General features: G+C 46.6%; 1 protein-coding gene across 19 annotated transcripts in view; it reads left to right on the top strand.

The window, feature by feature from the left end:
• MAPT (microtubule associated protein tau) overlaps window positions 1–14,978 on the top strand; it is a 120,637-nt gene that overhangs the window by 59,472 nt on the left and 46,187 nt on the right. For all 19 annotated transcript variants that reach the window (XM_070773681.1, XM_070773683.1, XM_070773686.1 and 16 more), the window contains one exon: window positions 10,955–11,071. In XM_070773681.1, coding sequence (XP_070629782.1) covers window positions 10,972–11,071 — 100 coding nt within the window. In that variant the 5' untranslated portion in view covers window positions 10,955–10,971. The remainder of the gene's footprint in view (window positions 1–10,954; window positions 11,072–14,978) is intronic.

Consider the following 14,978-nt stretch of genomic DNA (forward strand, 5'->3'; position numbering starts at 1 on the left):
AAAAAAAAGACTGCGTTGGAGTTTTCCTGGTGGCTCAGTAGTAAAGAATTCACCTGCCGATGCAGGAGACACGAATTGGATTGTTCCAAAGAGCAACTAAGCCCATGTGCCATAATTATTGAGCCTGTGCTCTAGAGCCCGTGACCCACAACTGCTGAAGCCTGCCTGCCCTAGAGCCTGTCCTCCCCAACAGAAGCACCCACAGTGAGAAGCCTGTGCACCGCAAGTAGAGAGTAACTCCTGCTCACCGCCTCTAGAGAGAAGTCCACACAGCAATGAAGACCCAGCACAGCCAAAATAATTAATTATTTTTAAAAAGCAAGCACTGTGCCTCATTCACAGGAAGAGCTCAACAGATAGGTGATTTAAAAAAAAAAGCTCAACCTAAAAGTCACCCTGCTTATTTAACTTATATGCAGAGTACATGATGAGAAACGCTGGGCTGGAAGAAGCACAAGCTGGAATCAAGATTGCCGGGAGAAATATCAATAACATCAGATATGCAGATGACCAGTCCATTCTGAAGATCAGCCCTGGGATTTCTTTGGAAGGAATGATGCTAAAGCTGAAACTCCAGTACTTTGGCCACCTCATGCGAAGAGTTGAATCATTGGAAAAGACTCTGATGCTGGGAGGGATTGGGGGCAAGAGGAGAAGGGGACGACAGAGGATGAGATGGCTGGATGGCATCATTGACTCGATGGACATGAGTCTCAGTAAACTCCGGGAGTTGGTGATGGACAGGGAGGCCTGGCGTGCTGCGATTCATGGGGTTGCAAAGAGTCGGACACGACTGAGCGACTGATCTGATCTGATCTGATGCAGATGACACCACCCTTATGGCAGAAAGTGAAGAAGAGCTAAAGAGTCTCTTGAGGAAAGTGAAAGAGGAGAGTGAAAAAGTTGACTTAAAGCTCAACATTCAGAAAACTAAGATCATGGCATCCAGTCCCATTACTTCATGGCAAATAGATGGGGAAACAGTGGAAACAGTGGCTGACTTCATTTTTCTGGGCTCCAAAATCACTGCAGATGGTGACTGCAGCCATGAAATTAAAAGATGCTTACTCCTTGGAAGGAAAGTTATGACCAACCTAGACAGCATATTAAAAAGCAGAGACATTACTTTGCCAACAAAGGTCCGTCTAGTCAAGACTATGGTTTTTCCAGTGGTCATGTATGGATGTGAGAGTTGGACTATAAAGAAAGCTGAGTGCCAAAAAATTGATGCTTTTGAACTATGGTGTTGGAGAAGACTCTTGAGAGTCCCTTGGACTGCAAGGAGATCCAACCAGTCCATCCTAAAGGAGATCAGTCCTGAGTATTCATTGGAAGGACTATGTTGAAGCTGAAACTCCAATACTTTGGCCACCTGATGCGGAGAGCTGACTCATTTGAAAAGACCCTGACGCTGGAAAAGATTGAGGGCAGGAGGAGAAGGAGACGACAGAGGATGAGATGGTTGGATGGCATCACCAACTCGATGGACATGGGTTTGGGTAAACTCTGGGAGTTGGTGATGGACAGGGAGGCCTGGCGTGCTGCGGTTCATGGGGTCGCAAAGAGTCAGACATGACTGAGCGACTGAACTGAACTGAACTGAAAAGTTGAGAATTGTTTTTTTTTTTAAAAAAAGACTGGCCTGCAGCAGTCATATTTGATTCACGGGGTTCCTACATCCCTTTGCCTTCGGCCCCTTCCCCTCTCCTGTCTTCGCCTTTAGCCTCTCATCACCTGCACTGTCCCCTTTGTTCCTCTGTCTCCCCCCTCAGCCCTGCAGACACTCTTCTGCCTTTTCCGGACCTCTCCAACTGCCCCCCAAGCCCCCATTGGGTCTGGTGGGGGGGTGATCCTGTAGGACCAGACACCATGAACAGCTCAACAAGCCCCTTCCCCATCACGGGACTCAATTTACCAGCTACAAAATGACACGGAGAGACTCCAGGACCGTCGGGTTCTTGCTCTCTCTTGTCAGGTGGCTGTGCTTTTCCAAGGGGCCCTAAAAAAGGGGCCTATTTTCATTTCCTGGTTTAACTCAACTTTGGTGCCACCACTCTAAAATTTCTTCCTTACCTTCCACCCCAGCACCTCTGGATCACTGCCTGGGAAAACAGAACGGAGGAGATCAGAGAGATTGAGAAAGAGATTGGTTGATTTAGAAGAATAAGAAAGCAGAGCGCGGCCTTAGGACAGCAGCTCTTGGCGTGTTTCCTTTCCTGTCTGCGCGCCTCTCAGATTATAGGGATCTGTGAGGGGGCGGTGACCACAGCTCGTCTGGGTTGTGTACCCACCTAGGGTTATGCTTATTTTTGTCTTTCCAGTCTGCTGTCTTTGATGTGCAGCTGTACCATTTGTCAGCTGGTTTATGTGTTCTTTGCCCAGTTCTCCCAGAGAAGTCATTCTGCCCTTGGATCTCACAGAGGAAGACGCCAGGCATCAGTGACGGTGGGAAAGGAGGGAGGCAGGGCTGGGTGTACAGACCCTCCGCTGGGATGACAGGGCCCCCCGCCCCTCAGCCAGGCCTGGGCTAGAGACCCCTGCTGTCCTGTGACCAACCCTCCCAGGGCTCCCGAGACAGAGGACACAGACCTAATCTATCCACTTAGAATAAAATGTCAGAGCAGGAAAGGAGCTCGGGGTCACTGGGTGACATGCAGGGGGCTGGGAGGAGTGACTAGGTCACAGCTTCGGGGTGTGAGCCCTGGACAGGTGCTGCTTCCACACACCAGACCTGTGCGGCTACGATGGGAAACGAGGCCTGATGGTCCTGGCTGGAAGAGCTGGCAGTGGGGTTGCTGAGTGCTCCGTCAGGACACAGGCTTTGAACCCTGGCATCGCCTCTTCCCGGCTGTGTGACCTTGGGTGGGTTCCCTCCCAGATTCCTCATCTGTTCACAAGTGACCCAGACAGGTCCCACCCAAAGAGGCTTGCCTTCTCATACTCAGCGTCTGTCTGGAGACTCAGAAGAGCTACTTCATTTTACTTTCAGAGAACATCCTCCTCTGGGTTCTATTTTCTGCTTATGTTGAGTAGCCTCTCACAGACGCTCTAGAACTCTGACTCGTCTTTATTTTCCATTGTGCTGGGTGTTCGCTGCGGCACGCGGGCTTCTCTAGTTATGGCACGCGGGCTTTGCTGCCCTGAGGCATGTGGGATCTCAGTTTCTAGTGCAAGTGAAAGCGTTAGTTGCTCAGCAGTGTCTGACTCTCTGGGACCCCATGGACTGTAGCCCACTACAGGCTCCTCTGGTCCAGGGAATTCTCCAGACGAGAATACGGGAGCAAGGACTTCCCTGGTGGTCCAGTGGCTAAGACTCCAAGCTCGCAATGCAGGATACCTGGGTTCAATCCCTGGTCAGGGAAGTAGATCCCATATGCTGCAACTAAGACCAGGTACAGCCAAATAAATAAATAAAAAAGAATACTGGAGTGGGCTGCCATTCCCTTCTCAAGGGGATCTTCCCAACCCAGGGACTAAACCAATCAAATCCACGTCCCCTGCATTGGAAGGCAGATTCTTTATCCCGGACCACCAGGGAAGTCCCCTGGACTTGTCTTTCTTAATATGACGTGTTGGTACCAAAGCATTCGCAAGGAGCAAGTGGCCCAGCCCAGATGAGTTGGAGAGAGAGCTCTGGTGGCCTCACTGAATCAGGAGGTCCATGAACCTAAGGCCATTTGCTGTCCTGGAGTTGGCATGAGGGGCAGGGGTGGGGTGCCTCCCTGTTTAGAGAGGTCTTCCCATGCATTCCACTTTTTATCCCAAAGGAAAATATTGGCACTTGAGATTCATGGTTTATTTTGCATATAATAGTAGCCAGTGTTTTTAAGGATGATTTAATTTCTCCTTGTAATTCCTTCAGCTTCTTTTTAGTGTCTCTGACTTTCTCCAGCTTTGCTGGGTGGTGCTGGTGGTAGGAAAGTGGGGGATCATTGGAACCAGAGTAGTGAGACCCACTCACTGCCTTGTCATCTGCTCCATGGAGCTGAGGCAGCCTGACTCATAACACGGGCTTATACCACAGATGCTGCCCCCAGTCCCCAGAACAGAGCGGCACTGCCTCAAGCCCCAGAATGATCCTTAGTTCTCCTGCTCCTGCCCTGAAACCTCTGGAAGCAGCTGAAGAAAACTCAATGTCAGGGGGCTTCCCTGGCGGTCCGGTGATTAAGAATCTGCCTACCAATGCAAGGGACACCAGTTGGAAGATCCGTGGTCTGGGAAGATCCCGCATGCCACAGGGCAACTAAGCCCGTGTGCCACAACTACTGAGTCCACACTCTGTTGCCCATGAGCTGCAACTACTGAGCCCGTGTGCTGCCCCACTGAACCCCCATGCCCCAGAGCCTGTGCTTCACAACAGAAGAAGCCACTGCAGTGAGAGCCCTTGAGCTTCAACTAGAGAATAGCCCCCACTTGCCGCAACTAGAGAAAGCCCACTCCTATCAACAAAGACCCCGTGCAGCCAAAAATAAAAAATTAATCTAAGAAACAATACTATTTATAAAAACAAACAAACCAAAAACAACATCACTGCAAAAATTCACACAGAAAATAGGAGGAGACCAAAATGTACAATGTTAAAAAAACTTCACTACAGATATATATATTGAGAGAGAGGAGAATAAGTACTGGAAAAGCCAGAAGCAGGAGTCCATAAACTATGGTCCGCAGGCCAGGTCTGATGTTAGCTAAGGATGGCGTTTACATTTTCAAGGAAAATATTTTGTGACACATGATATTTTATGCAACTCAAATTTCAGTGTCCGGAAATAAACTTTGAGACACAGCCATGCTCATTCATTTATACATCTATTACCAATGTCTACTTCCCTGCAGCAGAGGTGGGTAGTTGTAACAGAAGGCACGGCCCACAAACTTAAAATATTTACTATCTGGTCCTTTGCAGAAACAAATTGATGACTCTTAACCTCAAACTAAAGTGGAATACTGTTCTATTGTAGATCCATTTGTTTCAAATCCATAGTGAAAGTTCTCAGTCATGTCCAATCCACCAGGCTCCTCTGTCCATGGAATTTTCCATGTAAAGGATACTAGATTGATATATTTGATTGAAGTCGCTCAGTCGTGTCCTACTCTTTGCGACCCCATGGACTGTAGCCTACCAGGCTCCTCTGTCCATAGGATTTTCCAGGCAATAGTACTGGAGTGGATTGCCATTTCCTTCTCCAGCAGATCTTCCTGACCCAGGGATCGAACCTGGGTCTCCCGCATTGTAGACAGACGCTTTACCATCTGAGCCACGAGTGGGGTGCCATTTCCTACTCTAAGGCATCTTCCTGACCCAGGGGTCAAACCTGCATCTCTTGTGTCTCCTGCATTAGCAGGCAGATTCTTTATCCCTAGCACCACCCTTCAAATCCCATAACAATTTCAAATTATAGGGACGTCCATGGTGGCCCAATGGTTAGGACTCTGCACTTCCATTGCAAGGGGCAGAGGTTCAATCCCTGGTCAGGGAACTAAGATCTTGCATCCTATGCAGCGAGGCCAAAAGATATTTTAAAATAAATAAACAGAAATAAAACTTGAATACTTAAAAAATTTTAATGGAAATCAATAGGGAGAGCAGAATCTATTTTCTAGAACTTATTAAATCAAATCAATCACCAGTTAGTAAAATGAGGTGCGGGGGATTCTTTTGAGCAGTGATATTTTACAGACAGAACCCACTCTTGTTGACCAGCTGTTTTAGCCCCTGATGTTGTTCCCTCTGACTGTGTTACCCCCTCCCTCTTTCCCAGCCATCCAAGCCCCCATCTCTAGTGTAATTCTGGACTCTGATCTCTCTCTCTGACCCCAACCCAATTTTGAAACCCAGTCTAATGTTGTCTAAAATACACTTCTTGGATCTATCCCTTCCTTTCCATGCCCTCTGCCTACACTTGGGTTCCAGCCTCTTTGCTGTTTGCTTGGACCAGTGAGGTCACCTCCCTGCCAACAGTCCTTTCTTACCTGTCCAGTTGGCCCTGCCAACCACTGCCCAAGTGACCTTAGAGAGCCTCTTTGATGCTTCCCTGCTCATGCCCGTGAACAAAGTCCACACTGGCCACTTTGCCCACCTCCAGACTCCATCCGAGTGAAAAGCAGCCACCACATCACATGTGTCATCCCATCCGTTGTGCAGATGGGCAGGGAAGGGACCAGGGCAGCCCCTCTGAGCTGGACATAAGCCAGGGGGGTGGGAATCACCTTGGAAAATAGAGTGGAAGCCCAAAGGGAAAGTGGTTCACTCTGCACAAACACTGCTTCGACTTTCACTGATGCCGAGTTTGCCTGTTAAGTACCATCTCGATACCTTTGAGGTCACTGGGGTCTACTTGGAGTTCATGCTTATGATCAGACCTGTGTTGATTCTGGCTGCCACCTGGTGCATTTTGCCGTCCTCACTTTGTGCAGAGGAATGAGCTGACAGATGGGGACACGAGTACTTGGGCGGTGGGGAAGCTCAGCAGGAGGGCTGGGGCGGCAGCACTGAATAATCAGAAGACAGCGTTCATCAGTGAGCCCATCTTTTCAGGCATAACTAGAGTATGGGCTTTGGGACTTAGTGATGTGCAGAGAGTGGTGAGCTACTGCGTGTGTGGGTCCCTAGCTCCTCATATTTCCCAGGCTTTGTGGGAAGAGCGGCTTTCTCCAAAATCCATGATGTTTTTTAAGTTTGTCTTTTTTTTTTCAATGTGGACCATTTAAAAAAATTTATTTGTAATTGGAATGTAATTGTTTTATAATATTGTATTGGTTTCTGCTATACAACATGAATCAGCTTTAAGTATACATATTGATGTGGACCATTTTTAAAGTCTTTATTGAATTTATTACAATATTCCTTCTTGTTTTATGTGTTTTGGTTTTTGGGCTTCGAGACATGTAGGACCTTATTTCCCTGACCAGGGATCGAACACACATGCTCTGCATTGGAAGGCGAAGTTTTTAACCATTAGACTACTGGGGAAGTCCCCAAAACCCATGATTTTAAAATATGAGCAACCATCTCTCATGTCTCCTGTTTACTGGCAGGTGGGTTCTTTACCACTAGCGCCCCCTGGAGTATTCACTAAAACCAGCTGCAGGTTGAACAGGGTGAACTGATTTGGTTGGCCTGGCTCACCTGGGCCAGGGGAAGCATCTCCAGCCAGTTTGGGAGGCCTTGTGCTTCTGGGCTGTCGTCACTGTTCCCAGGTGGGGCTCCGGGTGAGTCAGCAGACGAGGTGACTCATGGATCAGTCTCAGGGACTAGCAGTTGGCAGTGACCAGGCAAGTTCCGAGACAGACTTCATTAGGAGGCGGTAAAGAAGGTGTTGCTTCCTAGGGTTGGGTGGGAAGCAGTCGTTGACTTCTTGGGTAATGAAATTTGTTCCTCTTAGCACAGGGGTTCTTATGTTTGGGGGCTTTCTAAGGAAAACAGACCATCAGCATATCTCAGGGTAGAGAATATCACCACCAAATCCTAAGCCTTGGGATCTTCCCAGGATAACATCTTGCTCGTCCTTGGGGGGATATCAAAGGCTTGGAGATATTCAGCTTCAGGAGCCTCCTCCAAGAGCTCCTTGAGGGTCAGGGACCTCAAGTCAGAATGAAAAGGGACCCCTTCTGTATAGGCTGCTACTGCTGCTAAGTCGCTTCAGTCATGTCTGACTCTGTGTGACCCCATAGACGGCAACCCACCAGGCTCCACCGTCCCTGGGATTCTCTAGGCAAGAGCACTGGAGTGGGTTGCCATTTCCTTCTCCAATGCATGAAAGTGAAAAGTGAAAGTGAAGTTGCTCAATCCTGTCCGACTCTTAGTGACCCCATGGACTGTAGCCCACCAGGCTCCTCCACCCATGGGATTTTCCAGACAAGAGTACTGGAGTGGGGTGCCATTGCCTAGTGGCTGCCAAAGTGGGGCCAGGCCTCCCACCCTCTGCCTACACCCAGAAGAGGTCTCACTGACCTCATTCTTAGAACCCTCCTAAGCCATCCCAAGGGCTTCCCTGGTGGCTCAGACAGTAAAGCATCTGCCTGCAGTGCGGGATACCCGGGTTCGATCCCTGGGTCTGGAGAAGGAAAGGAAATGGCAACCCACTCCAGTATTCTTGCCTGGAAAATCCCATGGATGGAGCCTGGTAGGTTACAGTCCATGGGGTTGCAAAGAGTCGGACACGACTGAGCAACTTCACTTCACTTCAAGCCATCCCAGCTTCTTATCCTACATAATGGAGAGACAAGGGAGCTCAGACACCCACACCAGCATGTCCTGCCTAGAAGGGAGAGAAATGGAGCTGGGTGTGAATATGCCAGTGGCCACCTGGTATAAGCACAGTGTCAGAAGCCTGGCTGTCCCCTCCACCCACGTCAGTCAAGTGTTACGTGGAAGGTCAGCCCCAGGTGGACCCTCCCACCCTGTAGCCCAACATTGTGCAATAGTTTTCAGAGGTGAGAACATTCTGCAACTCATAATACATTTAGACAGTACATGACATCAAGTCCGCCCTCCACACCTTGCCCGTGGCAGACTTTACTCACTGATCACAGAGGCCAGAGCTAGTATAGTGGAGGCAGGAAGGAGAAGGGCCCTGCCCTCATCAGCTTGTGTTACCAGCTCACCCACAGCCACTGAAAAACAGCCGTAGAATTAGATCAGAAATGTGAGAGGGTAACTATTAACAAATTATAACAGAAAACTAGAGATTTAAAGTAAAGAATGCAGGGGTTTCCCTGTCTATCCAGTGGTTACGACTCTGTGCTTCTGCTCTCTGCGCTTCTGCCGTAGGGGGCGTGGATTCAATCCCTGATCAGGGAACTAATATCCCACCAGCTGTGTGACACAGTCAAAAAGTAAAAAATAAAGAATGCAAACAAAATTAGAAGAAAGGTAAGAACAAATGAAAACAAAGAATGGGAAATGGCAGCCCAAACTTTAAAAATAAAAATTAAAGGTTAGATTTAGGTTAAAATTATGCAAAATGATAAAAGTTACAATTATAAAAAGGAGTGACTTTTTTTTAAGTCACCTAAAAGATTAGAAAAATGGAAGATAATAGGGAAATACATTTTAAAGGGATTACAAAAGGTTAATGACCCTCTGGGGAACTTTTACAATCTTTCTACAAGTATAAAATTATCTCAAAAAATTAACATAAAAGTGAAACACCAACATGAATCTAGAGTGAAAATTCAAAGTAAAAAAATGAAACAATGTAAGGATTTAAATAAATATATGTACAATAAATCAATGCAATAAATATATACAGTAAATAAATGAATAATACAATAAATAAATACATATAAATAAATGTTTATTTAGATATGTTTTATTACATGTATTTTAATACATATATGTATTACGTGTCTTTATATATATATGTAATAAATAAAATAAACATGTAAAATAAATCAAAACACAGCTGAGATTTTAAAAGAATTTTTTAAATCTTTAAATTTTAAAGGATTAAAATTATAAAAGTTTAAAGGCAGGAAGTAAAAGCAACTAGAACAGGGGAGTTTCAAATATGATAAATATAAAGTAGAAAATGAATTATGAGATAATTAGATAATTTAAAAGGAAGATGTCAAAGTAAAAAAAGACTCAAGTTACAGAGATAACAATGTAAAACCTAGAATAATCCACCAGAGTAGCATGAATGAACCAAAGCAAAAGGGCATACTCAAAAATTCAGAAATTCAAGCTTATGAGTTATTTTAAGATAAAGAATAAAATATTCTTAGTAAAGACGAGGGCAGGGCATTCCCTGGCAGTCCAATGGTTGGGACTCTGAGCTCTCATTGCTGGGGGCCCGGGTTCAATCCCTGGTCTAGATACTAAGGTCCTGTAAGCCATGGGGTACAGAACAAAAAGCCAGTGTGGACAGAGGATGGTTAAATGGTAGTTTCTGATCCAGGAACACGGCCATCTCTCCATCTGTCAGGGCCACTTTGCTTCGTTTCATCAGCGTCATGCAGTTTTCTGCACACAGGCCTCTTGCCTCCTAAGTTTATCTGTAGGTATTTTGCTCTTTTTGTTGCAATGGTAAAACGGATTGCTTCCTTAGTTTCTCTTTCTGATCTTTCATTGTTAGTGTATAGGAATGCAAGACTAAGAAGAACAGTACAGGGAACTCTGCTTAATGCACTGTGGTGACCTGAATGGCAAGGAAGACCAAAAGGGTGGGGATAAGTGTATATTTATAACTGATTCACCTTGCTGTATAGTAGTAACTAACACAACATCATAAATCAACTGTATTCCAATAAAAATTGATTTTAAGAAGTTGTTTCTGGTGGGCTTTGTTGAGCTGAAGCTGAGTCTAGGCTAGGGCTTTTGGGGGAGGACATGCATTGCTGCTCCTTAGCCCCAGATTCACACTGCGCCCTGTTAGGGACTTAGCCCAGCCCTCGGAATGCACACATAAGGTTTCTGAAGGGATCCAATGAGGTGAGTGGAAGCCCCACTCTGACCCCTAGTGGGGCCACCTGGCTCAGAGCTGGGGCATCAGAACACTTGGGTGTGATTGAGCAATCACATTGTTTCTCTGCACCTCCTTTTCCTTACTGGCACTGCCCAGCCAATGCCTTCCCTCTCTGCAAAATACAAAAACAGAAAACCATCCAAGTACTGGTCAGCAGCATTTACTCTATCATGAAGTAGAAAGAGCATTGGGCATAGAAACAAATTAGGCCCCTTGAACCTGCCCAGCCGGTGGTTTTGGATATGAACTGATGTGCTGTTGGTGAATGAAAAGTGCACACATGCATGTTAATAACACTTCAGCAGAGATACCCCTCCACAGATGAGGTTGGGTACTCTACTTGTTGGAGAAGGGAAACGAAAGGCAGAAATCTACCTTCCATGAAGTGGGGAGGGGCACTTCTGTCTCCCTGTCCCGCCTCCCCTCACCCCAGCACTTAGCCTGAGCACAGCATCCAGCCCTCACTTCCCATCTTCTTTCCCCAGGTGGGCCTTGAACCAGGATGGCTGAGCCCCGCCAGGAGTTCGACGTGATGGAAGATCATGCTCAGGGGGACTACACCCTGCAAGACCAGGAGGGTGACATGGACCCCGGCCTGAAAGGTTAGTGCACAGCCCTGCCAGGCACCCTGGGGATCACAGCCAGCCCTACTGCTTTGGAAAGAGCTGGCAGGAGGGGTTTGCATCCTGATTTTTAAAGGAGTTTTAAATACTTTATTATTTTAGATTATCCATAGATTTGAAACCTCATTCATTTGAATGAGCCCACAGAACTCAAAATGTGAGGCTCTTTGAAAATCTGCCTTTGCAAAGGAGAGTTTGCCACAATGCATAGATGTATTGTGACAAAGACTGCAGGGGGCTTGTCAGTCTAATTAATACAAGGGCAATCTGTTGAGTCTTTAGCCACATCCATGAACCTATAAATCAGCAGAATTCATTAGCATGCAATATACGTAACTTTAGGGCCTTCCCTGGTGGTCCAGTGGCTAAAACTCCTTGCTCCCAGTGCAGAGGGCCTGAGTTCGATCCCTGGTCAGGGAACTAGACCCCACATGCACAACTAAGACCTGGCACAGCCAAATAAATAAATAAACATAAATAAATATATATTTTAAAATGCATGACTTTATACATTATTTTTTTTTTCTCTTCCTTAATAGGCGTGTAAGGTCCCTATTTGGCCAGAGTTGATCAGTTCTGGGTTTCCTATTGTTGAACCTATAGTACTAAACCGCATCGACTTCTAGATGTTCTGTAATATAGCCTTTTAGCTAAATTGGCTTGGCCTCTTCTCTGCCTCTCATCCCCACCTAGTTCGGGAGCCCCGTGGGGCACACAGAGCCCTCTTTCCAGCTCCAAATGCCAATCCCCATGTTGGTGCCAGGAGCAGCAGGCTGGCCCACAGAGCACTGGGTTGTGCTGCCAGGAGCCCTTCTCCCCACAGTGTCCCTGGTGGCCAGTGCTCCCTGGAGCAGCCCTCAGAGCAGGGTAAGAGAGACTAGGTCCCTGTCCTCCACACCCATTTCTAAGCAGACAAAATGGCTGTCTACTTTTCTCTTTAAATGCTGCAAGTAATAAAAACACTTTGCAGCCTGGGGTGTGGGGTGGCGGATGGGAGTGCTGGAGTTCCAAGGTGGGAGGGAACCTCTTCCAGGTACATCCATCGGAGAAGGGTCCCTGGAAGAGGCAGGGTCACCAGGAGGAGCCCTGGGTTGGGGAAGCATGCAGAGCCATCATTCCCATCTTGGAGATGTTTCAGGACTCACTGGGGACCCTTGTTTCAAAGGCTAACTTCTCTGTACCTGTTTAGGCAGAGAACACACTGGAGGCAGAGCTTGGGAATCAGACAAAAGGGCTCCAAGTTAGGGGAGTTGAGGGAAGGCATGGACTGTCCTGGGAACTCAGAGGCTGCCCTCTGGCCTTCTTGGGAGCCCCCAGCCTGAAGCTCTGGGTGAGGGGTGTACCAGGGTGGGAGGTGGGGAGGAATGCCTGCTCCACCTAGGGGTCCCAATTGGCCCAAACCTCCCTTCCCGGTGTCAGGAACCAAATGGTGGCAAGAATTACTTTCTGACCTCTCCCGGGCCGAAGCCTGACTCAGGCCAGAGCCGCTACTTTTCAGCTCCCCGTGGAGGGTTGGGGGCAGCTGGGCCCTGGGATCTCCCCAGGCTGAGGACCTGAGCCCACTGTCTCTTCTGCCTCATTAGCAGTATTGCTGCTTTCACTTTCAAGTGTCCTGATTTGGGTGGTAAAGAATATAATTACTTACGGGGCTTCCTGGGTGGCTCAGTGGTAAAGAATCTGCCTGCCAGTGCAGGAGACACAGGTTCGATCCCTGGGTCAGGAAGATCCCCTGGAGGAGGAAATGGCAACCCCCTCCAGTATTCTTGCCTGGGAAATGCCACGGACAGAGGAGCCTGACGGGCTGCAGTCGATCACGACTGAGCACAAGCATGAGCGCCCTGCGTATAACGGGGCTTGCTTAAAAGGACGACGCAGGCATTTTTGTAGAGCTCTAAACAGCTGGCAAAGGGCTTCGGCCAACAACGTCTCAGGCACTGCTCACAGTAACCAGTGAGGACGGAGGTTACCCTCCCTAGTTTACAGATGACAGTTTCCTCTCTGAGGTCACGGGGCCAGTATAGCCTTTCACTCTACACCAGCTGTTTCTGCCTCTGGTCACTCTCAGCCAAGTCCCCCTGGAACTTCAGTTCCTGAAGTCTTCACGTGTGCTAAGTCGCCTTCAGTCGTGTCCAATTCTTTGCGATCCCATGGACTGTAGTCCACCAAGTTCCTCTATCCATGGAGTTCTCCAGGCAAGAATACAGGAGTGGGTTACCATTTCCTTCTCCAGGGAATCTTCCTGACCCAAGGACTCAACTTGTGTCTCTTACATCTCCTGCATCGGCAGGCGGGTTCTTTACCACTAGCGTGGGAGAGCATCCAACTTAGGATCCTAACATACTGAATTCTGCCCCAGGTGAATTAATTGTGCCAGTGAAAAATGATGCTCTATTTAGGGTGACCTGGTTTAATAAGTTTAAAAATATGTATCATGTTGAAACAAATGTACCATAATAATGTAGGATGTTAATAACTAGGGAAACTGGCAATGGGGTATCCTCTGTTCTCTCTTTGCAATTTTTCTGTAAATCTAATAATTCAATTTATAAAGTAAGAACAAGTTTACCAAGTTATTTTGTGCCTTAGAGGTGCTTAAAGTACAGTTGCTGAAATTCCTCAGTTCTTTTAACATAAAATGTCATTGGAAGGTCTGTGCTAAAACAGATATATGTGTAAATATATAATACATACATGCAGATTTTAAGTTGCTAACCTTTTTGTCACTGCTGTGAAAGTGTTTGAAGATAGTCTAAACAAACTTACTCAAACAATATACTTGCCAAGAAAGCAAGTGATACCTAAGAGATTTTCAGAGTTCTCCTCAAATTTGTTCTTGCTACTAAGGATTTAGAAGGAATTATTTTTATATGGAGAGTGAAAGGTGTGACTTGACAGAAGGTGCACTTTACAAGCAACATTTCAGATAGGTGACAGAGACTTTTTTGAATAATGACAAGAAACCACATGTAAAATACTAGAACAGAGAGCATCTGAGTAGATGCTAAAAGTTGGAATAGGATTAGGTGGAGCCAAAGAGAGCTGCAAAGTGGGTGAAAGTTGGTTAACTAATAAAACAGAGCACCCGTGTGAATTAAAAGGTGTTAATGAGTTAACTTGTTAGATCTTCCAACTAAGACAGTCAGAAGAGGCCTCTTCCACCTTTCCTCCCACCATACAAAAAATTCAACATGGATAATGCGGATGATCACAGTGGCAGGCTGGGGATGGACTGGGGGAGGGGTGTTTGGGGGGCAAATGCTTGAGGCACCATCACACCTGTAGGCTCCTGTGCTTTGGCAGTTGAGGCTGGTGGGTAATAAGACCCAGCAGACAACACCAAAACTGCCATGAGATACCACTTCATATTTACGAAGATGGCTATAATTTAAAAAATGGAAAATGCCAAGTGTTGGTGAGGATGTGGAGAAATTGGACCCCTTGTGTATTGCAGGCAGGAGTGTTAATGATGCAGCAGCTGTGGCAACCAGTTTGGTGGTTTTCTAAAAAATTGCATGTAGAACTACCACACGATCCAGCGATTTCAGTCCTAAGGATATATGCAAAAGGATCGAAACGAGGAACTAGAACAGATATTTGTACACCATTGTTCATAGCAGCATTATTCAAAATAGCCAAAAGGCTGGAACAATCAAGTGTCCATCAACAGATGAACGGATAAACAAAAGATGGTGGTATATCATCATATTTCATCATATACATATGATGAAATGTTATTCAACCAGGAAAAGAAATGACACTGTGACAGATGCTACATGGACGGATCCTGAGAATATTATGCTTTGTGAAATAAGCCAGATATAAAAGGACAAATGTTGTACAGTTTTATAGGGTATCTAGAAGAGGCAAATTCATAGAGACAAAAAGT

This window comes from Bos indicus, chromosome 19 (assembly GCF_029378745.1).
Source record: "Bos indicus isolate NIAB-ARS_2022 breed Sahiwal x Tharparkar chromosome 19, NIAB-ARS_B.indTharparkar_mat_pri_1.0, whole genome shotgun sequence".
Classification (NCBI taxonomy): Eukaryota; Metazoa; Chordata; class Mammalia; order Artiodactyla; family Bovidae; genus Bos; species Bos indicus.